This window comes from Calidris pugnax, unplaced genomic scaffold, assembly GCF_001431845.1.
Source record: "Calidris pugnax isolate Ruff unplaced genomic scaffold, ASM143184v1 scaffold51, whole genome shotgun sequence".
Lineage (NCBI taxonomy): Eukaryota > Metazoa > Chordata > Aves > Charadriiformes > Scolopacidae > Calidris > Calidris pugnax.
This window is the reverse complement of record NW_015090797.1, coordinates 7354402-7381475: the sequence shown is the minus strand read 5'-3', so window position 1 is coordinate 7381475 and position 27074 is coordinate 7354402. Positions and strand designations below refer to the sequence as shown.

The 27074-nt window shown below is 36.3% G+C and overlaps 1 protein-coding gene across 2 annotated transcripts in view; it reads left to right on the top strand.

Annotated features, from left to right (window-relative positions):
- Window positions 1–27074, top strand: part of RB1CC1 (RB1 inducible coiled-coil 1) — a 77366-nt gene that overhangs the window by 32400 nt on the left and 17892 nt on the right. Inside the window, exons 9-17 of one of the 2 annotated variants that reach the window (XM_014936967.1) lie at window positions 1395–1581; window positions 1663–1744; window positions 3098–3159; window positions 4208–4311; window positions 6872–6998; window positions 16808–18723; window positions 22874–23033; window positions 24990–25098; window positions 25213–25453. In XM_014936967.1, the coding sequence (XP_014792453.1) occupies window positions 1395–1581; window positions 1663–1744; window positions 3098–3159; window positions 4208–4311; window positions 6872–6998; window positions 16808–18723; window positions 22874–23033; window positions 24990–25098; window positions 25213–25453 (2988 nt within the window). Of the gene's footprint in view, window positions 1–1394; window positions 1582–1662; window positions 1745–3097; window positions 3160–4207; window positions 4312–6871; window positions 6999–16807; window positions 18724–22873; window positions 23034–24989; window positions 25099–25212; window positions 25473–27074 lie in introns of those variants that run through there. The other variant, XM_014936966.1, reaches the window with a different exon arrangement.

Genomic DNA, 27074 nt, shown 5'->3' with positions numbered 1-27074 from the left:
TACTTGCATCCCTTTGTGAGGAATAAGCTAGTGAGGTGTGGAGAGTGAATGCAAAGAGGAAAGATCTGAAGAGAAGAATAAAGCAGAGATGTTTACAAAAAAAGAAATAAAAAGACATCAGCAACCTGTGCCCACACAAAACCCAAAAAAACCCAACCACAAAACAAACATACAAAAAAGCTCCACTGTATTTTGGGTCAAACCAAAGGTTATTTGAGTTTGTCTTCATTAGCAGTTAGTACCAAATGACCATAATGGGAATCTAATAATGAGGAAAGAAACTTGGCTATATCTAAATATTCTAAGAGAAGAATATTCTTGCCTGATCTGGAAGCAGCTCTTCTGGCTCTTCTGTGTTTAATTGCTGATGGAGGGTTTTTCCTTGAATTTATCCAACGTCTTTTTGAATCCACAGACTCCTATTTTTTATAAGTTCTGCAACTGAACTATGTGTTGCGTGGAAAATGTACTTCCCTTTGTGTTTTGAACTGGCCACTTGTTGGCTTCATATAATGGCCTCTTTTTTTTATATCTTACCGCTCATCACTATATGAGAAAGTCAACAGTGCATGTCTTGTAGTTTCTCAGTTACTATGTGTTCCTAGTCGCTTAGTGCTGACTTGTTTTTATTTGTTGTTTCATTTTTATTTCACTTCCATCAATAACAGCAATTATTATTTTTTGTTACTTGTGAGATATACGTCCACCTTTTGCCTACTGTGGTGGCAAAGTTGCTGTAATCTTTCCCCTCAAACACATAAGATGATCACGTTTTCAGTAGTTATCCTATTATTTAGTTATGTTGGGTGGCTGTACTTGAAACAAATGTATTGATTGTATAGTAAGATAGTTGAAGTTGTGGTTACAAGGTGTGAGAATTTTTATATTACAGGGGCTGTTATCTGTAGCGCGTGAGTAGATGGAGTGAACTTCCCAAACAATATTTTGATCTTATTACTTTGAGGATATTCCTACCCTTAATATTTCTTGCTAATGCTTTTCAGTAAGTGTTTTTAAGATTTATAAACAAAAAGTAGTCCCTTCTTAGCTCTGGATGTACCAGCTTTTTTTAATTCTTCTGGAGAAGGTTGCATTATCATTCCTCTTAAGGTTATGTATGCTAAGAGCATTACTTGTCCAAAAAAAAACACAAAACAAACCTTAGCTCAAATGATGGTAAGTGTTCATTTTTGAGCAGTGATGTGGATATCTTACTGTGAGAAATTAATGGGGAACTGCAAGGTGGCTACTGAATTCTGAATTGCTTGGTACTTCCAGATAACCTGTTGTTGTTCCATGTAGAATGATGTAATTGTTCGATTCATCCAGACATGTTGCTAATCTTAGTGAAATTTAGATGTTATTATCTTCTAAAGTGTAAACTACTTTTGTAGGTGGTGTTGTTTTGTAATGCTTCATGCTGACCAAGATGGAGAGAAACTACAGGCATTGCTTCGTCTTGTAACCGAGCTCCTAGAAAGGGTCAAGGTGGTAGAGGCTCTCAGTACTGTTCCTCAGATGTACTGTCTAGCTGTTGTTGAAGTTGTGAGGAGAAAAATGTTCATAAAACACTACAGGGAGGTAAGTAAATAAAACTTTGAGACCAAACCTTTGTGTCAATGTATAAATGAAGAACTAACTGCAGATTTTTCCCTTCCACAGTGGGCAGGTGCTTTAATAAAGGATGGGAAGCATCTCTATGAAGCTGAAAAGGCAAAAAGGGAATCTTTTGGTAAACTGTTCAGTAAGTACTTTCTCTTCTGTGAGACCAGAATTATAGTTAACTTTTGTCTTTGTAGTATAAATACTTTCATTATATTGTACTTTACCTTTATAATTTTTTTTTTTCACTTACATGCAGTATGTTTGTCTTTGTAGTATAAATACTTTCATTATGTTGTACTTTACCTTTATAATTTTTTTTTCCACTTATATGCAGTATAAACACTACAGGGAGGTAAGTAAATAAAACTTTGAGACCAAACCTTTGTGTCAATGTATAAATGAAGAACTAACTGCAGATTTTTCCCTTCCACAGTGGGCAGGTGCTTTAATAAAGGATGGGAAGCATCTCTATGAAGCTGAAAAGGCAAAAAGGGAATCTTTTGGTAAACTGTTCAGTAAGTACTTTCTCTTCTGTGAGACCAGAATTATAGTTAACTTTTGTCTTTGTAGTATAAATACTTTCATTATATTGTACTTTACCTTTATAATTTTTTTTTTTCACTTACATGCAGTATGTCAGGTGGTCATATTATGAACAGAGTATTTTTCTAGTGATCGAATTAACAAACCATTTCATATAGATTATTCAAAATACTGCGAAAGTTGTAATTAATGCTTGTGAATAAGATTTCTAATTATGATGTTTGAATGCAGCTTCTGTTTGAACATGGTCTGCAAGGTTTACCGTTTTTTTCAATAACCTTTTTAAGATCAGTACTGAATATTGCTTACAAATTCCTCTATGCTAATTCAGAAAAAAATAAGAATGAACACCCATGTCTAAAGAGCTTGACCAAAAGTAAAAAAAAAATATTAAAATGAAGTTGCTGATATAATAAATCTTCTTTTCCTGTAAAGTCTGCAACATATGTTCTGAATGAACTCGTACAATAAAAAAATTGAGAAAAAGGTTGTTAATATTTCGTAAGGGAGATTAGCAAGAATACAATGAAAATAAAAAAAAAAAAAATAAAATGAAGTTGCTGATATAATATATCTTCTTTTCCTGTAAAGTCTGCTACATATGTTCTGAATGAACTCCTAAAATAAAAAAATTGAGGAAAAGGTTGTTATTATTTTGTAAGGGAGATTAGCAAGAACACAATGAAAACTTGAAAAAGGAGTTGATGCTTTTGCAGGGTTGAACATTAACCAAAAAGTGACTTTGATGAAGTGAGAAGTTCTACTTGGATGGTGGGTTTTTTTGCATCGAGTTCTGTCACTTGCAATTTTTAGATTGTCAAGAAATGGCATAGTTTCAAATTTAATTCAGCTGTTAAGTCTGCAGTAGCTTAACTGTTTTCTTTTGAGGCATTTTTGTATGTGGCATTTCTTCCTTTTAAATAACCATATTTTTTTTTTCTTGGCCCAGGGAAATCTTTTCTAAGGAATCGTTTGTTTAGAGGACTTGACTCCTGGCCTCCATCCTTTTGTGTATGTACTCAGTATATTTTTGGGCTTTAGTTCGTTTATAAAAACCGTACTTTTATAAATTGAAAACCTAAGCTTAATTCATTCAAACTATACGCCTGTCAGGTTGCTCTGACACAGATGAAAAAGCTGGAAGCTACTGTTCTTTACTATTTCAAGTGACCTTTATTAACATTGGTTCATAACTTGCAGTGTAGTGGGAGAGGAAATGTCAACTCAGTACTCCTTCTTAACAAGCAGTCTATGGTATTGAACAAAAAATTGCTATTAACGATCAGAAAAAAGAAGCCTGAGGGGATAATTTGATCCATCTAATCCTCTCTTCTGAATAATAGAGACATAAAATTAATCTGATGGTAAAAGGAAGTAGAAGTTTTTTGTGATTTTTCTGTAATCACTGGATGAGTGGAAAAGCATTTTCATCTCTATTGGCTGTTAACATGAAGGGGTGAAAAAGTATAGCTGTAATCAGGCATTGCCTGTTAAATGTGATTTAATACAGCTTGGTTAATTCAAATAAAATAACTCTTCTTGATTCTAATGTTGCCATCTCACATTGCCTTATTTAACCTTTTCAGCTTCTCCTTTGCGGCTTTTTATAAAGGATACTTGGAAAAATAAGAATGCTACTCATTTCAGTGTTTTGAATGCTGTACTGAATTAATACTTGACTATATGCTTAGCAGCACCATAAATAAAGCTTCAGTGCCATCTCTTGTCCCTTAACTTTTTAAACACATCCTTAATGTTTATGAAGCTTGGTCATAGGGACTAAGTTGGGCTAGATGATCGTTGAGGTTCCTTCCAACTGAAATACTCTGTTCTACTGCTGCCCAAGACACTGTGGATGGATCAGTTACTCTAAATGTAAATTATTTTTATTGGGGGTGGGTCAGGCATGGCTCCTTTAAAATGAAATACAAAATCTTTTGAGAGATCAGTTTAACACCTTTAACTTTTCTGTGTTAAGCTCTTTTTTAATCCTTCTTTAGTTATCCTTGACAATATTTACCTTAATGACAATGTGTAAATTAATTTTTTCTTAATACAGACACGAAAACCTCGCAGATTTGACAGTGAGCTTCCAGATATTTCATTAAGTGACTTGCAGTTTTTGCAGTCTTTTTGTCCGTCAGAAGTACAGCCGTTACTCAGGTAAAGCACCTTTTTTAACTTTGTATGTTATGAAAACAGCTTCCCCCTGTGCCCACCCCTTTCAACCCTGCACCTAACCACCACCCCGCTTCCCCCCAAGGCCATTTTTCGTAAGGCACGTTATTTTTTGAACTGATACCATTCTTAAGCAATGGTTTTCACTGACTTAATGGAGAATACATATTACCTATATGCTTCATGTGTTCAAACTCAGGTGATTTGAACACATGTATTCTGTGTTCAGTTGTAAAGGATGTTGCTGAGCTGCCTCAGAGCTAAAAAGCAAAAAAAAAAAAAAAATGATGTTGCTGAGCTGCCTCAGAGCTAAAAAGTACAAAAAAAAAAATGTTGTCAGTTTTAAACTGAAATAAATTCATAACTTTGTTTTGTCAGATCAAAATTAGATTTTTTTTATATTATTTGCTCTTTGTTAAGTGGTGTCAGTTTTAAACTGAAATAAATTCATAACCTTGTTTTGTCAGATCAAAATTAGATATTTTTTTTATTGTTAAGTGACATTCTGGAGGAAATAAAATAAATTTCTTTAGTCCAGCATGAGATCATAGAGATCTCCTATATTCAATTATTGCTTTTTCTCTGACAGACTTATTTTACTAAAAGGTGTATTCTCTAAGTGCCTCTGCTGTCTGTGGAAGTCTGTCATTTTGAGCAAGTCTTTATTTCCATGGGTCTCATTTCCCAACAGTGAGGGAGAAATTCAAATGTAGACAGGAAAGCTACTGTCTTGGCTCACAGGCAACTTGATAGGATTAGTTTCTTACCTAGACCTTGGACATATCTTTTTGGAAAAGCTGACTCTTAGAGTGAGCTTTCAAACTCGGATGTCTTAAACCTGTAGCAATCAGAGAAATGCTAACCAAGACAATGGACAAGAAACAGGCAGTAGCAAGTTCTATGTAAGGTTCTGTCTAGGAAAAGATCTGTCAGTATGACCACAGTCAGGTGCTGCATGTATCCATCATCCTTCTCCTAGAAGTTAGAGATTTGCTGAGATTCCTTATTTTTTTTAGCCCCAAGGCCACAATCCCACAAAGGATGATGAGGTAAATCCAAAAGGAGGATGCTCTGCTGTCATCTGTCAGGTTCACCAACAGTATCAGCCTGATACCTGTTATTGGTGCACAATGCAGGAGAGTTTTTCACCTCTATTCTCTACTGGCATTCTTTAGATTCAGAATTCCAGGCCATTTTTATGGTATTGCTGCTGGAAATAAAAATAAGTATAGTGAGTTTAGTCTGCTTGACAGTGGATTCTGCAGGAAAAAATATGCAAACTCTAGTATATCCTATCAAAGTATATGTTAGTTCGATGTTTGCCCGATTTCTGGGTTTGTGAGAATTTTATGACCTTCCTGGAAAGTTTGGAATGAGTTCAGGCAGAATTCTTGCCTTACTGTTGTCAGAAAACCAGTCACTGACCAAACTGTTTTAGCTGGTCCAAACTGTAGTGACATAGTTTTCCACTTGATGGCAATAGAGGTGGGATTATGTCATGTTCCTCCTGGTTTCTGGGCTCAGGATTACATTTGATGGAAATATTAAAGTTAGTGCTGGATTTGCAACTTGAGTGGGCAAAGCTGTCACACATCTTGGTAGACACTCAGCTTCAGATGAAACTTTAGAGCAGTATTTCCTTTTGTGTTTTCATTTAACATCTAAAGAGCAAGCAATAGGCAAACTGAGATGCACTGCAAAGTCCTGTTCTGTCAGCACCGAACCCCTAAGCTGCATAATTAAATATCATTAATTGTTATGCTTCTATTTACTAACAATGCTTCCGTCTTCTGAAATTATATGTTTGAGCAATTACTGAAATCTTAATTCTATAAGACACTAGATACCACTTGTTCTATATATAGAATAGAGAATGTAAAATACATTGAAGTGTAATCTGCTTTTGTTATATTGTTATATCCTGTTTCATGATTTCAGTGGAGCTATTCCTGAACAAATTAAACATGTTAGATATACAGACTCTCCAGAAAAATAAATAAATTTTGCTTTTCCAGGGGTTTAGAAAACTTGCAATGGAAAGCTTATCTTGCAAGACTTGCAATATGGTCGTGACACATTAATCAGCCCTTTAATTTAGGTTACCTACCAGTAAAATAAATAGTAGAGAATTAATAGCAACTTCAAAAGAAGAGCTGGATTGGAGAGAGTCCAACTGGAGGAAAGAATAGTCATTTGCAAACTTAAGTGCTTCAATTACAAATCTAATCACTATCAGTTCTCTTCTGTTACTGTTATTGTAACTCTAGGTACTACTGGTAAATGTTTTTCTCAGAAGGAAAGAGTCTGGCATATTACTTCCTCATCAATGTGTTTATCATTATCTACTCCTTAAAAGCTCTCAAGTTCCTAATTTAAAACACATATACCAGATGCTCTTAGTGGATTTTTCTATGTAAAATAGAAGAAAGTACAAACCTTATACAGAGGGAAGCTTAGTCTTGCTGGAATATACACATAACAATTTATATATTTGAATATTAGACTAACAATATGGAAAAAAAATTAATCCTGTACTGTTTTTCAGGGTTCCCATACTTTGTGACTTTGAACCTCTTCACCAGCACGTGCATGCTCTACATAAGCTGGTAAAGGCAGCACAGAGTTTGGATGAAATGTCACAAACCATTACAGACCTGCTGAATGAACAAAAGGTATCTTTGTTTTTCTTTACCAAGAGAAGAGAATATTCTATTCAAATGAATTGAGTATTTTAATAATACAGTTTTATCAGCCACTTCAGAAGGAAACCTTATTCCAGATGTAAAGATTAGTTCGTCTCATAACTGCGTAATAATAGTTCCCTTTCTAATCATGTAAATTTTCTGAAAATTTTGAAGTCTTCAACAAGAGAGTCTAGATAGAGTATAGTCAAGTGATACGGAATTTCTTCTTAACATTTAATAGATGCTTATATTCCACAGGAATTGTAGAAGTAGAATTATTCTGTTAATATTTCTCTTTTTCTGATATTTTCCCAAGCTTCTATGTGCAGAATGTGTGCACTTTGCCTTTGTCACTTTAGTTTGTGTTTAATGAAATTGTTGTTACTTCTCTAGATTTTTGCACTGCTGCTTAGGTCCTTTTGGCCCAAAGAGTTAAGGAGAATTTAGGGCCTTGGTTGATTGTCCCCATTAACGTGAATATTGATGTGTCACCTACTCCTGTGTTGCAGTCCTGCTTTTGGGGAAGGGAAAAATATGTGCAGTCCTTTGTGTATAGAAGATATAGCAAAAAGGTATCTTCCTAGTTTCACTCCACCTGTCAGGCAGATTCTTTCCTCTAGAAACTCTGTTTCTGCCAATCGCTTTTGATTGCTTCTGCGCATTCAGCCTCTAATTTTCTTAATACACCAAACGGGGTCCTTTCAGCTTCTGACTATAGCCTGTCCCAGTGAAACTCTGGGTGAATTTAGCAATGCTTAAAACTTTGTGAATTTGACTGGTTCAAATTAGGTTTCTTTAGTGGTTTTGCTATAGAAAAAAGGTGACCTTTTTGTGAGACTCCATGTTATCATCTACGGTGTAAGTGTTTGTGTGCACTTTGGCTAGAGGAAGGTTATGTGCATGTTCAGTTTTGAATTAGCAAATTCCTATTTAAACCAGTTGACTTGAAGTCCTCCATCTTATTTCTCTGGGATGTGGACAAGAGATTTGCTGGCAATCTTTTATATATTGAAAATACAAGATCTGGGCTGCTCTTTCCATAAATTTTGTGTTAAAAAACAGTGTCATTTATGTAATTTCTGAGCTCTTTTTTCTCTTTATATGTTTTCTTTTATATGAATGGCCATTAAGAACACGAGCATTTGGGCCTAACAACTGTATTAGGCAACAAAACAGCCTGGAGTGGTGTAAATTTTGTGAAATCTGGGAGTTTTCTCAACATGCTCTTCCAACGGACCATGCTCTGAAATATAGATGTTCACCACCAACTTGGAGCATCCTGAAATTTGTCTCATAAGAAACCAGGGTAGTGACAGGTGTTCTAATGAACTAATTTTTCACTAAGGCTTGCAATGTCAGAAGAATGTGAATTCTTGCAGAATGACAGAAGAATGGAGTAAGTTTTAATTAAATTATTATACTAATAGCAGAAAAATAAACAGCAAAAGTGCCTTACTTGTTCAAGTCAGGATGGCTTGCCCTTTTTTGGTTCAGGCTTGCTTATCTGAGAAATTTTTATCAGTATCTGGCTGCACAGAAAAGATGTCTGTTCTTTCCACTCTTCTCTTGTGCTGTGCTTTGACCAGTTTGGATTCTTGGCTGACTCAGAAACATCAAGTGCTTAGATTTAGATAATTGTCTCTTTCCTTAGAGTAAATTGCATTGCACAGTCAGAGCTGGGCCATTCATGATGTCATCTTGAAAACACCCACCTCTGTGTGTAATTTCAATGATTCAATGATTCTTTTTTGGAATTGAAGCAAATAGATCTGTTTTTCTTTCTGAATGACAGTGCTCTTGTTATTACTTGATGAAAGATACTAGGTCTTTCTCTGTGTTGCTGTGTTCCGCAGATGATCTAGAAGTGTTTTTTAAATTATAGTACTTTCTTCCTGTGTTCTTTTCTGGGTGGAATTACTGAAATAATTTGAAAACGTTCCTTTCTTATCCTTAGTATTCCTGGGAAATCACAGTATATAATTAGAAGGATGAATAAACATTTAATGGTAGTCCTGAAGATGCCTACAGGTTTGTTCGCCTACACGTTCTGTTGGTGGACTGTGAGAGAGATCCCCAGCTTGGTAAACATTTAATGGTAGTCCTGAAGATGCCTTCAGGTTTGTGCGCCTACACATTCTGTTGGTGGACTGAGAGATATTCCCAGCTTGATGCAGAGTTGGCAGTGACTGTCCTGGTGATGAGTGTTGCCCGTGTAGTGGAATGTTGCTCTCGTACTCTCCCAAGGACTGTCCTGGTGATGAGTGTTGCCCGTGTAGCAGAATGTTGCTCTCCTACTCTCCCAAGGAGACACAGAATGATATGGGGTTGGTCCTGTGCCCACACATTTGGCACCAGCCTTCCATTCCGTACAAGTGGCAGCAGAAGCCTGGTTCTTTAGTTGGACTGGGTTTCTCTGGCTTGTTGGGAGTGCAGGAGCTGAGCTCTATCTGGGTCAGGTGCAAGTTCATCCCACTCAATCAGCCACAGCAGCTGCTGTTCTAATAGTTGCTTTAGGCAGGAGAGAAAAGCTGTGGCTGCAGACAAGTGAGCAAAGAGCAAATCAGGAAATCCAATACCTTACTGGGTATGTTAGTAGCACTTATTAAGTGTCCCCATAACTCTTATTTCATCCAATACCTTACTGGGTATGTTAGTAGCATTTATTAAGTGTCCCCACCATTCTTATTATTTTAGCTTTCAAGTTCATAGAACATTAATGATGATATGTTTCTCTGTCTGATAACCAGGGGTTTGCTTTCAAGTTCATAGAACATTAATGATGATGTGTTTCTCTGATAACCAGGGGTTGTTTTTTTTAGTATTACATTAGAGTAGTTAAAGAACATTTTGGGAATTTTTAATTTGTTATTGCTTTGAAATCTGAAATGTTTTCCTTTTTTAAAGCTTTGTGCTTAACCTTTGTAATTTAATGGTCTCACACCAAAGATATTGCTGTGCCCTCTCACTTCCATAATACAAAGTTTAAGCAGATCAGTGATTGGGTTAAAGATGTCCAGGAGAAAGTTAAGGTGCCTGTAGGAGTCAGGTAAGATGATTAAGGTATCTCCTGCATGGTTAGTAGGTGATTAACATATGCAATCCTTAGGTATTAAAAGTTTCTCTTGTAAAAGAAGCTGGCTTTTCAAATCAGATTATCAATCTACCCTTTGTTCTAGTTGAGTTTGAAACTGAAACATTGTTTGTAATCCTCCCAAGAGTTGCCCCATTCCCTGACTGTGCTTATCATAGTAACACCTGAGAATTTAAATTAACTCTCCTTCTCTGTCTCTGCTTTCTGTTTTTTCTTGTTTGCTCTAGACTCCTTTTTCTTTGTCACCACAGGAATTACAGTGTGTGACATATGCATACATTGCTCCCTGTAGATTCTAAATAGACTAGATGGCAGGCACGGGCTTCTCAGGGGAATAGGAACAGTAAACAAAGTATTCTGTGTGGCTTCAGCTACTCAAAACGTGAGGTTTAAGTCTTCAGTAGGCAACAATCTGGTACTCTGAAGACCCAGCTCACGGTGGCTGCTGCAGCGGCATGGAATTTGTTACAGCCCCAGGTCGTGAGGAAATCAAGCTCAGTAGAGTGTTGTTCCAAACAGTGACAGGTTTTTTGTGTGTTCTTCATGCTGTACTCTTTTTACCTTCTAGGCTGATCCTGCAGAGGTGCCAAAAGTAGATGCCATCTTTCCTTTGCTTGTGGATTTCTGTAGGGACTTCTAATATTCAAAGTATTTGTAGTGTTTTTCTAGCATGTGCTTACTGATTTCTATGATGCTAGCTTTTATTACTGCTAAGTTCTGGTTGGTCAATGTTAAATGTTTGTCACTTAAAGCATATGCTTTGAATCCAAGCTAGTATTGGCATATACAGTATCCTTCAACATTCCATTTTCTGGGTTTTCTCAGATAAACAAGCTGAAATTAAACCCAAAGGAAAACATGGACTAATAGTACCTTTAACAAAAGGAGCATTTCCCTTTAAGTTTTTGTCTCATGTCCTGGGTTCATTTCTATAAATAAAGACAATAGTTTGTACATAATGAACATAAGGTTTTTTGCAGTACATTTTCATCACTGCATTTCAGAACTGTTGAATGATTTGCTTTCATATAGATGCAAAGGCTAATGGAGATGAGGTGTAAATGTAGCTCTGCTAAACAGATGAGTATCAGACCTGGAAATAGATTCATCCCAACTCTCAGTTCAGAATTCAGTTAGTCCCACTGCATATCCATGAAGACCACATTTACATGGTACAGAGAAAAACAGGGTCCCTTTTTTGGTAGCAGCCATTTGTGAAAGACTGAGAAAATCCCCTGTTTGTACATCAGCAGTCTGATGTCTGTCACTTCTGTTTGGTTTGTTTGGTTTTTTTTTCAATTTTATTGCTAACTATTGCTTATCTCCACAAACTAACCCCAGTCAGGTAGCTGAGTTCAATGATTAGCAAAAGTTTCTTCAGTAAGAACTAGTGCACTAAAGAACACCAGACACGTGATTTAAATGCACGGAGACAGTGTTGGATGGTTTGGAAAAGAGAGACATGCAGGATCATCAAAATTAACAGCTGGAGGTGGTGCTGGCTTTTTGGAGAAGAGCACTGTTCAGAAACATCTCCAGCACTTTGAGACTGAACATCTTATGGGAATCTTTTACTACAGATATTCCCATGAGTCTTTAGGAACAGTTTCTTTTCAAGAGAGTCATGTTCCTCAGATGATTAAGATCAAACAAGTCCTTCAAGGATGAGTGATGGAAAAGCAAGGTAACGGTTAGGCTATGGTGTTATAGACAATGCATCTGAGATCTTTCAGAACACTGATCCATTCAAAAAACTCAATGTCTCTTCCAGTTTGTGATCCTGACAATCCTGATTTTACCTCTTTATCCTATGTATCACAGATACTCTCCTTATGAATTTTAATAGTGTGTATTTCACTGTAATTTTCTTAGGAAAACTTGCTTCACTATCCAGCTTATTATAAACTGGTTCAGGAATGCATCCTTGGTGGATACTGAGGCTGTACATTGCTTTTTGGCTTCCACTGGGATGTGTTCTGCACTTGCCAAAGCTCAAGGTTTATATTTTTTTCTTCTAAGAATCTGCAGATGGTATTATTGTTGGCATTAAGGCTTTTCTATTCCTTGTTGTATTTAGTAGTTAATAGTATAAGATACTGCAGGTTGACCATTTATTCTTAGTTTCGGTAGATGCGAAGATAATAAAGGATGAGGACTTTAAGCTAAATTGTGTCTTAGTCACATCCAAAAAGCATGAAAATCACAGAACACAGGCTGTTTTCACCGTCCCTAAGGCCTTGCTGAGGTAGAGTTTTTTTTAAAAGCATTTCAAAATGGTGTTTTACTGAATTTCAGGTGCATAGAAATAAGTGCATGTAACTTGGCCTGCCTTTACAGTATTATAGCTGTATGTATATTATAAGTCAAACTTCAGTTGAATTCACTTAGAATACATACTCCATGGCAATATAGAAAAGTACAATGTCTCTGAAATAGCAAAGATTGGTTTTCAAAACTGCATGAATTTACAACAGAGTATGCACTGGAATGGAGAGCTTTATAATTCATATTGTAATGAAGAAGAGCTGATGTTAATGAGATTTCACAGAATGATATGGGGTTGGTCCTGTGCCCACACATTTGGCACCAGCCTTCCATTCCGTACAAGTGGCAGCAGAAGCCTGGTTCTTTAGTTGGACTGGGTTTCTCTGGCTTGTTGGGAGTGCAGGAGCTGAGCTCTATCTGGGTCAGGTGCAAGTTCATCCCACTCAATCAGCCACAGCAGCTGCTGTTCTAATAGTTGCTTTAGGCAGGAGAGAAAAGCTGTGGCTGCAGACAAGTGAGCAAAGAGCAAATCAGGAAATCCAATACCTTACTGGGTATGTTAGTAGCATTTATTAAGTGTCCCCACCATTCTTATTATTTTAGCTTTCAAGTTCATAGAACATTAATGATGATATGTTTCTCTGTCTGATAACCAGGGGTTTTTTTTTTTAGTATTACATTAGAGTAGTTAAAGAACATTGTTGTGAATTTTTAATTTGTTATTGCTTTGAAATCTGAAATGTTTTCCTTTTTTAAAGCTTTGTGCTTAACCTTTGTAATTTAATGGTCTCACACCAAAGATATTGCTGTGCCCTCTCACTTCCATAATAGAAAGTTTAAGCAGATCAGTGATTGGGTTAAAGATGTCCAGGAGAAAGTTAAGGTGCCTGTAGGAGTCAGGTAAGATGATTAAGGTATCTCCTGCATGGTTAGTAGGTGATTAACATATGCAATCCTTAGGTATTAAAAGTTTCTCTTGTAAAAGAAGCTGGCTTTTCAAATCAGATTATCAATCTACCCTTTGTTCTAGTTGAGTTTGAAACTGAAACATTGTTTGTAATCCTCCCAAGAGTTGCCCCATTCCCTGACTGTGCTTATCATAGTAACACCTGAGAATTTAAATTAACTCTCCTTCTCTGTCTCTGCTTTGTTTTTTCTTGTTTGCTCTAGACTCCTTTTTCTTTGTCACCACAGGAATTACAGTGTGTGACATATGCATACATTGCTCCCTGTAGATTCTAAATAGACTAGATGGCAGGCACGGGCTTCTCAGGGGAATAGGAACAGTAAACAAAGTATTCTGTGTGGCTTCAGCTACTCAAAACGTGAGGTTTAAGTCTTCAGTAGGCAACAATCTGGTACTCTGAAGACCCAGCTCACGGTGGCTGCTGCAGCGGCATGGAATTTGTTACAGCCCCAGGTCGTGAGGAAATCAAGCTCAGTAGAGTGTTGTTCCAAACAGTGACAGGTTTTTTGTGTGTTCTTCATGCTGTACTCTTTTTACCTTCTAGGCTGATCCTGCAGAGGTGCCAAAAGTAGATGCCATCTTTCCTTTGCTTGTGGATTTCTGTAGGGACTTCTAATATTCAAAGTATTTGTAGTGTTTTTCTAGCATGTGCTTACTGATTTCTATGATGCTAGCTTTTATTACTGCTAAGTTCTGGTTGGTCAATGTTAAATGTTTGTCACTTAAAGCATATGCTTTGAATCCAAGCTAGTATTGGCATATACAGTATCCTTCAACATTCCATTTTCTGGGTTTTCTCAGATAAACAAGCTGAAATTAAACCCAAAGGAAAACATGGACTAATAGTACCTTTAACAAAAGGAGCATTTCCCTTTAAGTTTTTGTCTCATGTCCTGGGTTCATTTCTATAAATAAAGACAATAGTTTGTACATAATGAACATAAGGTTTTTTGCAGTACATTTTCATCACTGCATTTCAGAACTGTTGAATGATTTGCTTTCATATAGATGCAAAGGCTAATGGAGATGAGGTGTAAATGTAGCTCTGCTAAACAGATGAGTATCAGACCTGGAAATAGATTCATCCCAACTCTCAGTTCAGAATTCAGTTAGTCCCACTACATATCCATGAAGACCACATTTACATGGTACAGAGAAAAACAGGGTCCCTTTTTTGGTAGCAGCCATTTGTGAAAGACTGAGAAAATCCCCTGTTTGTACATCAGCAGTCTGATGTCTGTCACTTCTGTTTGGTTTGTTTGGGTTTTTTTTCAATTTTATTGCTAACTATTGCTTATCTCCACAAACTAACCCCAGTCAGGTAGCTGAGTTCAATGATTAGCAAAAGTTTCTTCAGTAAGAACTAGTGCACTAAAGAACACCAGACACGTGATTTAAATGCACGGAGACAGTGTTGGATGGTTTGGAAAAGAGAGACATGCAGGATCATCAAAATTAACAGCTGGAGGTGGTGCTGGCTTTTTGGAGAAGAGCACTGTTCAGAAACATCTCCAGCACTTTGAGACTGAACATCTTATGGGAATCTTTTACTACAGATATTCCCATGAGTCTTTAGGAACAGTTTCTTTTCAAGAGAGTCATGTTCCTCAGATGATTAAGATCAAACAAGTCCTTCAAGGATGAGTGATGGAAAAGCAAGGTAACGGTTAGGCTATGGTGTTATAGACAATGCATCTGAGATCTTTCAGAACACTGATCCATTCAAAAAACTCAATGTCTCTTCCAGTTTGTGATCCTGACAATCCTGATTTTACCTCTTTATCCTATGTATCACAGATACTCTCCTTATGAATTTTAATAGTGTGTATTTCACTGTAATTTTCTTAGGAAAACTTGCTTCACTATCCAGCTTATTATAAACTGGTTCAGGAATGCATCCTTGGTGGATACTGAGGCTGTACATTGCTTTTTGGCTTCCACTGGGATGTGTTCTGCACTTGCCAAAGCTCAAGGTTTATATTTTTTTCTTCTAAGAATCTGCAGATGGTATTATTGTTGGCATTAAGGCTTTTCTATTCCTTGTTGTATTTAGTAGTTAATAGTATAAGATACTGCAGGTTGACCATTTATTCTTAGTTTCGGTAGATGCGAAGATAATAAAGGATGAGGACTTTAAGCTAAATTGTGTCTTAGTCACATCCAAAAAGCATGAAAATCACAGAACACAGGCTGTTTTCACCGTCCCTAAGGCCTTGCTGAGGTAGAGTTTTTTTTAAAAGCATTTCAAAATGGTGTTTTACTGAATTTCAGGTGCATAGAAATAAGTGCATGTAACTTGGCCTGCCTTTACAGTATTATAGCTGTATGTATATTATAAGTCAAACTTCAGTTGAATTCACTTAGAATACATACTCCATGGCAATATAGAAAAGTACAATGTCTCTGAAATAGCAAAGATTGGTTTTCAAAACTGCATGAATTTACAACAGAGTATGCACTGGAATGGAGAGCTTTATAATTCATATTGTAATGAAGAAGAGCTGATGTTAATGAGATTTAAACATGTTATCTAATTACAATTAATTGGAAAATTGATTTGAAGGGAAATTTTTAGCCTTTTAAGAATCAAAAGCTCTGGAATCAATCAGAATTCCTTAGGAACAGTTCTGTGAAGGTGGAGAAGCTTTACTTAATATTTGTATTGATTTACAAACTGTTATTCGTGGATGACTATGGGTGGATATTCTAACCATTAGCTTTTTAGCTGAATATTGAAGGATCTGTTGCTATAGAATCAGGTTTGGTGGCATCCCAGGTTTTGAGGCAAAATGACAAAAATTAAGAGTAACAGGAACAGCACAGAGGGGAAAAAAATTCTATTCAGGCTGTGAGGTCTTGCATTCTGAAAAATCAGAATGTTACTTTTAATTAGAACGTGCCCTTCATTATACTGTACTTTTATGCTTTCACAAGCAGAACAATTCTCATGCATGTTTTTGATACGTTAGTAGGCAACAGTTTTGTTGTAAATCCTTTTTGTAAGCCTTCTTAGTTTGTATATTAATAGTGACTGGATTACACTGATCTTCATTAGCATTATTAGCAACAGTAAAATAAAAACATTTTAGTAACAAAATTATTAGGAAAACTGAAATCAGTAGGCTGTTAAAAAACAAAGCCTATTTCTGACTCATTACTTTAGTTCTTTTATAGCATCCAAACTTATGTTTCAGTCCTTTCAAGTACAATTATATGTGATCTATACAGGAATTATGGATAGATGACCATTTAATATTTATGTATTTACAAATTGTGCTTTTCTGAAACTTCCTGAAAACCTCTCTGAACTTCTGCAATTATTGCTTCAATTCTAGTTGTATGTATTTTGGATTGGTATGGATAACAAGGCTGACTTCTAAAGTTTTTGTTTTGCCTGGTAATCTTTAATCAATTCTATTAACAGCTTTCTCTATCACTTTGTTAAATGTTTGTTTCATATTTTATAACTTGTAGGCCTCCAATAGTCAAGCATCGCCACAATCTGCTACCACACCAAGGATGGAAAGTACAACAGCTACCGCAATTGCTACCTCTTCAAGAACTCCTCCATCACTCAGTCTTCAGGGTCCCCTCTGTCCTCCTGTGTGTCCCCCAGCTCCGTTAGAAGAGTTGTCTCCAGACAGCATTGATGCTCATACCTTTGATTTTGAAACTATTGCCCATCCGAACTTGGAGCAAGCTCTTAAGCAAGGATCGTTAGACTTGGATTCATTAGCAGAAAGCCCAGAATCTGACTTTATGTCAGCAGTAAATGAATTTGTAATAGAAGAAAATCCAGTATCTCCTAATGTAATAAGTGATCCACAAAGTCCAGAAATGATGGTGGAATCTCTTTATTCTTCAGTTATCAATGCAATAGACAGTAGACGTATGCAAGATACAAGTACTCGTGTAAAGGACGTTTCAGTAGAAAATGCATCGCTCAACGCTTGCGTGGAGAAGTGTAGGGTTATGGCCCAAGACTCAAAGGTACATTTAAGAGGTATAAAAGAAGATCTTTGCCACTTTAGAACACTTGTACAAAGAGAACAGTGTGACTTTTCTAATTCTTTAAAATGCACTTCATTAGAAATAGTAAATACCATTGAGAAGGTAAAGCTCTCACTTGAACAAACACTAAAAGATAAACATCAAAAAGAATTGCAGTCTTTGAAAAGTGAATATGAAACTAAAATTAGTAAATTAGTGGAGGATGGTGAAGAAAGTAAGAAGAAGATTAAAAAGTTAAAAGGTGACTTATTAGGCCTTGAGGAAGTTCTTCAGAATAAGAATGATGAATTTGCAATGGTGAAAAATGAAAAAGAAGCTGTAGTTTGCCTTCAGAATGAAAAAGATCAAAAATTACTTGAATTGGAATGCCAAATGGAGACACAAAATTGTGAAATTAAGGAACTGAGGCAGTCACGGGAGATAGTCCTTGAAGACTTGAAAAAACTTCATGTCGAAAACAATGAAAAACTACAACTTCTGAGGGCAGAACTTGAGAGTTTAGAGCAAAGCCATTTAAAAGAACTGGAAAACAACCTACAAGCCAGGCACTTACAGGAATTTGAGAAGGTGCTAGCTGAGCACAAGGACTGTTTAGATAAATTGAAAAAAGAGAACCAGCAGAGACTTGAACAAATGCAGGAATCTCATGCAGTGATTGTGCAAGAGAAGCAACAGCAAGTAGAAGAGTTGCAACTCAAGATTTCAGATCTGTCCGATTTGAGGTGCAAGTTAGAAGTTGAACTTGCCCTGAAGGAGGCAGAGACTGATGAAATGAAGCTTCTTTTGGAAGAAAGCAGAAACCAGCAACAAGAGATCTTAAAATCTCAGATCGATAAGGAAACGGAAAGCTTAAAAAAGGAGATAGATAAATTAAACAGTAAAATACAAATTAACAGTGATGAATATCAAGTGGGCTTATCGGAACTAAGGACTCTGATGACAATTGAGAAAGATCAGTGCATTTCTGAGCTGATAGACAGATATGAAGAAGAGTCAAATTTGCTTAGAACTGAACTAAATAAAGTAACACTTCTTCATCAAAAAACTTCTGAGGCAGAAAAAAGACTTTCAGAGCAAATAACGGAACTACAAAGTAAGTTAGAGTTGGAAGCAAATGCCCTAGAAAAGGAAAAAACAGAAAAATTGTCTCTCTGTGAGCAGCAGGAAAAATACGAAGCTATTATCCATAAGCTTGAGGAAGAGAAAGAACTGTTAGTATCTAATCAAGAACAAGACAGGCAGTTGCTCATTCAGAAGCTCAATTGTGAAAAAGAGGATGCAGTACAAACTGCTTGTAAAGAGTTTGAATTACAGAGGGAAGCTGCTGAAAAGGGGCTTTTGGAAAAAATACAACAACTTGAGATGCAAGTAAATCGGAGGTACTGTAAGAACTAAGTTGCTGTGTTTTCCTGGTATTTTAAAGTAATTAACATGACATATTCATGATGTATTGTGCAGCAAGAAAAATTTCTGTGTGTTTGTAATAGTGTTTTCTGGGTTGGTTTCTATATTCAAGCTTCTTCCATTTTATAGGTAGTGATATTCCTGTTAATCTTAAAGATTGTAAAATATCTTACACAACATTTCCAGACAGCAATGAAAGTTATATATTTCAGTCTTGTAATGTTACATCGAAGGAGTGTTTCCACAGCAGCTTGCTGCTTGAAATTCCGATTTGGATGGTTTCAGCCTCTCCCCTTTCCCACCCTTTGCTCTGGTATTGGCACTGTGTGAGCATGCAGTGACTAGCTTTAGTCTAGCTTTTTTATTGGCTAACTATATACTTGGTGCTTATGGTGGCATGAAAAAGTGTGTGGGAATAGATACGATTGAGTGAGAATTGTCCCATGGCCACGTGGACTCCCACTGACTTCAGCTGCCACAGTTATATATTCAGGGTCTTCAGTCTGAGCTTTATAATGAAACACGTGGGCAACGTCATTTTAAGGAACATCCTAACATCATCGTTTTTCATTGTGAATTTTCGCAGTGTTTTTCCATTTTAAAAAGAAAAACATATTTTCCCTTGCCATAAATATCTAGAATTACTCTTTCTGACTTCTCATATCTTACATACTTATTAGTTCATAATGCCTCCCAGCAGAGTTATGTTGCTCTGGAATGGAAATTCTAGAATTTTTCTATGTGACTACTGCTTAGAAACAATATTCTATTTTGAAATGCTAGAATTTGTCATTTATATTCTTGTAGTGTGAAGGAACGGAGTGGATAGATCTTGTTTGTTTGATACTTAAAGCATTTTTTCTGGGTGTTACAGTGTGCTAAGTATGTGAAATGGGAAAACACCAATAAAATTGACAGAATTGGCATCAAAGCCAGAAGAGTAATACAGAACATGGATACAGACTTAGCATTTGACTTTCAAATATTAAGTGTAATGTTAAAAAAAAAAAAAAGGAATGTAAGGGGAGGTTATGCAGAGTCTCTGACACACACAGTTCACATAGTGCAAGGGAAATCTGAATATCCACTTGAATGATCCACTTCAGTCCCATTTCCTCAGGATTTTAACATGCAAATGTATCCATCATTAAATGATGTTATATCCATGTCTGTGTTTTGTATGTCAGTGTACAAAAAATTATATCAAGATAGTTTACATCTTCTGAATTAATATTGTGATTGGGATGTAATGAAATTAAGAACTGCCCTTCTGAATTGAACAAAATATTCTGTTAGTGAAATATGGTGAAATTGGGAGAAAAAAGATAAACTGTATGTTCTTTTTCTTTTCTATGTATTAATGCAATGTAGAAGTTCTAAAAACTTGACTCATCAGGAAAAAGATGTAGCTGTGTCATCAGACTTCAAAAATTCATATATACACTTAAATTTGAACAACTGAGAATAGCTGTGTGTATTCTCACACAAACTGGATAAAACTGATAGTAATGTATTTCAAAGAAATATCTACTTGAACCTAAAGAAGTGTTAGTGTGTTGTCATGAGTTCTGTCAAGTAATTTATTTCTCAGTGTGATGTTGATGTATTGCCTTCTAAGGCTGCTCTTTGTGTCTTTAATCTGCTGATAGCCTTTTTCTCTAGGATATGGACATGCTGTGTTTTATCTCTAGAGGGCATATATGTTATGTGAATCTGTCTTAATATTTCAAAGTCGCCTGTCTAGCTGTTTGGTTTTTGAGTTCTTAAAACCCCAAGCTATGTCAGTAATTTGAGTTGACTTGTTATCCTCACTCAGTCCTTGTTTAGCAGTTAACTTGTAATGGTAGAAACCAACTTTTATTTGGCATGTGCCTATATGTTTGTCAGACAGATGTCCTTTTCTGCCAGAGCAATGTTACATTGGCTGTCTGGAAGGCATGGACAGGGAGATGGAATTGTTAAATTTGACCTGGGTGTTGCACTGGTATTGGGAATTCAGTTTCTGAACTGGCAGGAAAACTAAAAAAAATATTTAGGAGTGACAAAGGAATGTTTGTCACCCATGCATTACCAACATATGAAAATTAATGGGTTTTGGTTATAATGTGCCTGAAATTCAAGTCATTATGATTAGGAAATATAATGAAACTGCAAGGGATTTTTAACTCTCCTGTTTAATCTTTCTACTGTGTGTTGTATGTACTAATCAAGATTCACTGAAAAACACAGTTTCTGTAATGACTTTCGTCCTTAAGTAGTTTGCTGATTAGTTAAAAGACTCATAACATTGTACAGAATGCTAAAAATAGAATAGGAATCCTGACTGCCTTGAAAACTGAATTGCAGCTGTGGTGTCTTCCAGCTTTGGTGTTGTCCAGCTGCTTTTATCAGACCATCATCAGCAGTGAAGCTTCTCCATAGATCACGAGATCTCTCGCACAGCTAGGCTTAATTTAGAAATAAATTAGAATTGAATCCAGCACGAAAATGCTTTCTCAGTGGCATAAAAAAGATCTGCCTGGATGTCTCGTGACTTGCTTTGATCTCTGCTAATTTTTCTTCTGATTTTTTTGGAATGCCAAAGGTTGTTTTACCATTCTGAGAACTTCAGTTGGCTTTCAGAGCTCTTTTTATCTATAACTTCTGATGGGTTTTTTGAGTGCTTAGTTACTGCATACCATTTTGTATCTTGAGTATATGCCCATGTGGTAGAACACTGATAATAGTGCTAAATCACAGAATGCTTTGAGTTGGAAGGGACCTTAAAGATCATCTAGTTCCAACCCCCCTGCCCTGGGCAGGGACACCTCCCACCAGACCAGGTTGCTCAAAGCCCCATCCAGCCTGGCCTTGAACACCTCCAGGGATGGGGCAGCCACAGCTTTTCTGGGCAACCTGTTCCAGTGTCTCACCACTCTCACGGGAAAGAATTTCTTTTTAATATCTAATCTAAATCTCCCCTCTTTTTGTTTAAACTATTACCCCTCTTGTTATCGCTACACTTCCTGGTAAAGAGTCTCTCCCCATCTCTCCTGTAGGTCCCCTTTAGGAACTGGAAGTTGCTATAAGGTCTCGGTTGGACTCGATGATCTCAGAGGTCCCTTCCAACCACTAAGATTCTGTGATTCTGTCTCCCTGTAGACCTTCCTCTTCTCCAGGGGAGGTTCAGGTTAGATACTAGGAAAAAAATTTACACTGAAAGGGTTATCAAGCATTGGAATGGGCTGCCCAGGGAAGGGGTTGAGGCACCATCCCTGGAGGTGTTCAGAAGACAGCCTGACATGGTGCTAGGGGACGTGGTTTAGTGATGTTCAAGCATTGGAATGGGCTGCCCAGGGAAGGGGTTGAGGCACCATCCCTGGAGGTGTTCAGAAGACAGCCTGACATGGTGCTAGGGGATGTGGTTTAGTGATGTTTGGGTTTTTTTTTGTCAGAGTTAGGTTGATGGTTGGACTAGATGCTCTGGAAGGTCCCTTCCAACTTAGATCATTCTATGATAATAATAGAAATCTTATATAATACATTTTTTCACAAATGTTGCCTAACAAAGGGATTTCTCTATCCTGTTGTTTTTCAGTGGTGGTTCCTGATAACTCAAGCCAGAACTACTGCCTCAATGGTTGTTGATGCTTTCCTTTCTTTACAGTCATAACTACTGTTCTCCAGATTCTGCAACCCACAGTTTTGAGTTTCACATCTGGATTCCTTAGCATTAAATTTATTGCAGAATTGCTTTAAGTGATTGTTCTGGAGGCTTTGCATTTTGACATAATAAGAATCTTCAGGGAGTTGATGGTCATTGTTCCTCTTTTTACCACTTCCCATGCCTTCTGTTACATTAGAAGCATGAAAACAAAAACCTCCCCCCTCAGTAAAACTTCAAAATTGGAGCCAGTGTAGTACACTTAAAAATAGAATGCCCAAGAGTGAGATTTGGTGAGATGCTCATGATTAAAAAGTAGAATTGAAGATTAGTAATGACTGAATTGGAACACCATATTTATTAAATATTTCAGAAAAAATGTCTCAAAACGAACTTCTGACTTTTTGTGTGTTTACTTATTTCATGTATTCTGGGACTCTGTATATGCTGCAAAATTTAAAGCCTAAACATTTTCTTTTAAGTCCTCCCACTGAATCATCTGCTGAATCAAGCTTGGTTGCTGAACTTCAAGAGAAGCTTCAGGAAGAAAAAATGAAGTTCTTGGAGCAACTTGAAGAACAAGAGAAAAGAAAGAATGAAGAAATGCAGAACATTAGGACATCGCTCACTGCAGAGCAGCAGGTAAAACTGATTCTTTTCTATTACTTTTGCTCTAATGAGAATTACACGTTCTTTTGCTGTTTTGAAGTTATGGACTTTTTTTCTATGTACATTCTAAAATTGCACTATTATCTGGAGCCAGGATGTGATGGATTAATGGAATCCAATGCTAAGCAAAAAAAACAAAACACAAAACACACAAAAAAACCGCCCAAACCACCAAACCCCCCTGCCTTGTAATATCTGTGAACTGGACAGTATAGATTCAATATTTGCTTATTTGTTTTTTACTTTTGCTTATGTTATTAAAGTAGTGATGTAAATTTTTAATCCTTTAATCTGTTGAACTCCAGAAAGATACCAGATAAGTACTGTTTAACACGAAATTTATGGACAGCAAAAAATTAATTTTTTGAAATACTAATTGGTTTGGAATGCTGCTTAATGACTTTTAAACTTTATTAGCCTGGGCAGGTGATGTTTGAGGTTCAAAGCAAATGTCATATTTTACTTAATAAACTTATTACTATGTACTCCACACCTTGACACAAAATCATATTGCACTGGATTAATAATTATATATGTCTCCACACATTTTTTTTTCCTTTCAAAACATCTTGAATCTCTCAGATTTTATAGATCAGTCTTAAGTTCTTAAATTTAATCTCTCTTAGTAACAGCTATTATCTACAGCTTTGTTGCATTTAAATACTAAGAAAGGATTTTCTGTTTTAAGCACCTCTACTTACTTTAGTGATGGTGGGATCAAATAAGGACAAAGAGACAGCGTAGTGATCAGCCAGCTTGGTGAATGAAGGCTGTGAATCACTTGGGGCAGAGAGCAGAAAATTGCAGACAGAAAGAAGGAATATTTTTGAAGTTTTGGACTGCAGACACTAATGCTGCAGTGAGCCTCAGTATATCTAACTGAAATATTTTATACATAACATGAGTAATCATAAGATTTCTTTTTTCATCAGAATCTGCCTTAATAACCCATCTTCCTCAATATTTAATAATTTTCTTCATTCATGCAGCAGAGCATGGTAGGGAACGTTTGTTAACAGCAAATTCCAGTGAAAGATGGAACCTTTTGGTTTTGTTTCTGTTTTTTCTTTAAAAAAAAAAGTAAAGTTGTATTGGAAGTGTTACTTATGTATGTGAAGCTTGTTTGAGAGTGGGAGTTGATAGTCATAGGTCATGACTGGATTGTAAAATTCACCAAAAAAAATGAAACTGTAATTTAAAATATCCTTTTAACAGATGATTTTTTGTTAGTGTTTGTCTGTCTCTTCAGCACAACTGTAAGAGTAGGAGGAGAGAGGGCTTAATGGTTGGTGGAAGGATTCAAGAAGCTGAGTGGTCAGGCTGATACAGAAGGATATGTTCAGTTATTCAAGCTAATTAGGATTCCTCTATAACTTCTGCTTTAATTGTTCACCTAGGAATTAGCACAGGATTTGAAATCTGTTTTTAATGCAGATTCCAGTATATTATTCTAGTGTATTAATAATTATGTTTTTCTTTTATGTTGCATGTAACATATCTTTATGCAGTGCAGTTTTTTCTCAGTAGCCATTTTAATCCTTAAAGAAACTGTTCTTATTACAAGACATGCAACTGTGGGACATTTATTGGAATATAAAGTATTGTGTTTAAAAAAAAAATTTACAAATTATTTTTTTATTTAATGATGATTTCTTTATAATTTTACTATGTGTATATTTGACTTGGGAACAGCAGGGATAAAAATGAAAAAAAAATGTTAGAGAGAAACCTCAAAATAAAATCTTCAGACAAATTATCTCGTCACTGAAACAATCTGTAAACAAGTTTGCTTCCTCATTTAATTATAATTTAGGAAATTGAAAGAAGCAATATCTTTGGGTACTTTATTGTTCTAGTGATGAATTTTGCATTACAAGAAATGTAATGCAGTACATCTCTTATTTCAGTAATACCTCTTTCTGTTTTCAGACCAACTTCAACACTGTTCTGGCAAGAGAGAAAATGAAAAAAGAAAACATAATTAATGATCTTAGTGACAAATTAAAAGTGCTAACACAACAGCAAGAAAAAGATAAGGGTAAGCAAAGTTCTAAAAAATTACTCATTTTCTAATAGGATAATTCTATTCAGTAGGGATTGGTTTTGATCCCTAGTGCTGCTGCTGTTAGAATTTTTTATTTACTTGTCATAGATTTGATTGAAACACTTTCCGAAGATCGAGCTCGCTTACTTGAAGAGAAGAAAAAGCTTGAAGAAGAAGTTAATAAACTGAGAAGTAGTAATTTTTCTCCATCAACCTACGCGGCAGCAGCTTCAGAGGTTTGTGGAGCCTGCGCAGCTGATGTTCCCACTGACACAGACAGACTGGTCTCTGACATGGCAGCTGAAGGGAGACTGGATTCTGCGATGGAAACCAGTATGATGGCTGTGCAGTAAGTGTGGGGCAGTGTAGCAGAAATACATGAAGCACGCTCCTGTTCTTTAAATGTGTGCTGTTGGGTGTTGTGAACTACAAATGAGCATGTTTAATGCTCCTTCGGCTTTGATGTTCCTGCTAAAAATATTCTTTTAAATGCACGCATACAATTGGGGTGTCAGTCATCAGAAACATGTTTTTGATGACTTAGAAGTATGCAACTTAAAGGTGAAGTTTTTGCCTTGCAATTATGAGATGAAAAAATAGACTTAAGTATATGAAATGTAAGTCAAAGAGGAGAGCAATTGCAATGGTGGCCTAGGATGAGCTGGGTGGCTGCATGTTACTGGCATATCTCTTAAACAATGGCTGGCTCTTGTTTAAAAATAAAAAAATTTCATTCTTGTTTGTGTACATGATGGCTGTAAGGTAGCATAATAACATTCCTTGAGGAAGAGGAATGGGCGATAGCTATACCTATTAGAAATTGGGCTAGTCCTCAGGATTCAAAACAAGTAATGGGACTGAGGTTGGTTAAGTGGCCTTGATGGATTGATGTTCTGTATTATTGGAGAGAAAGACAGGTATTCAGCATCCCTTTTTTTGTATAACCTCTGAATCATCAGTACTGTCAGCTGTGATGCACTGCTGACTTACTGAAAGCTGTGAGGGGACTGGGAAAAAACTGCAATGGTTTAAACCCTCGCTTGAGGAAAGCAGCTAGGGCAAGAAATTTATGTACTTCAAACTAAACTTTTCATGTAAAATCAGTTGCCTTGTGTTTGGATCTGGTTGATAATCTGAATTTATAACAGATTCAAATAATATCATGTTGATATTGCACATATTTAACTGTTTATCACCCTTTTTGTATGGAGGCTTAATTAAGCAGTAGCTAGTTTGCAGGTTGGTGTCTGAACCAATACTTGAAATACTGAGATGATTATAAAGATCAGAGGGAAAATAGAGTTCTGTTGCCATCATCAGCTTCACTGTATTTTCTATTTTGGGTGCCCTGCAATAGCAGTACACTTTAGTATTGGCATGTAATGCCTTACCTGGTAACTGCAGAGTCTATGTGTAGAGCTACTAGACGGTGATCTGGTCTCAGTAGGTGATTAGGAAGTCTTCTGAACTTAATAATTCTGACTGGTACAAAGCTGTCCTGTTGGTTGTTGTCAGAAATCCAGCCTCCTGTGGATATATTTTCTTATTTCAATAATTAGTTCCATGAAAACCTACATCACGTTCCTTGACTCTTACTTTAAATGCACCTGAAGTAATTTTGTGAAGGTTTTTAATAGTGAAGACTGTCCAATGTCTCTTTTCCAAGAGACAAGGTTCTGATAATGCATGCAAATGTCCTATTTTTTTTGCAATTTTCTTAACAATTGTCATAGATTTCTCTTAACAAATAGAATGTTAGGCTTAAAAATTCTCTACTAAAATGAGCGCATTCTATTACATGTACTTTCTGACTATAATAAGAGAAAATGAATAGCACGTGAAATGAATGCATTAAAATAGGACTCATTATTAGAAAATACTCAGCTAGTATCATGCTCAGTTCAATGTGATAATCCATTCAGAGTAGGTTACTGGGAGAGAATTCTGGAAAAAAGGGTGAAGAAGTTTTG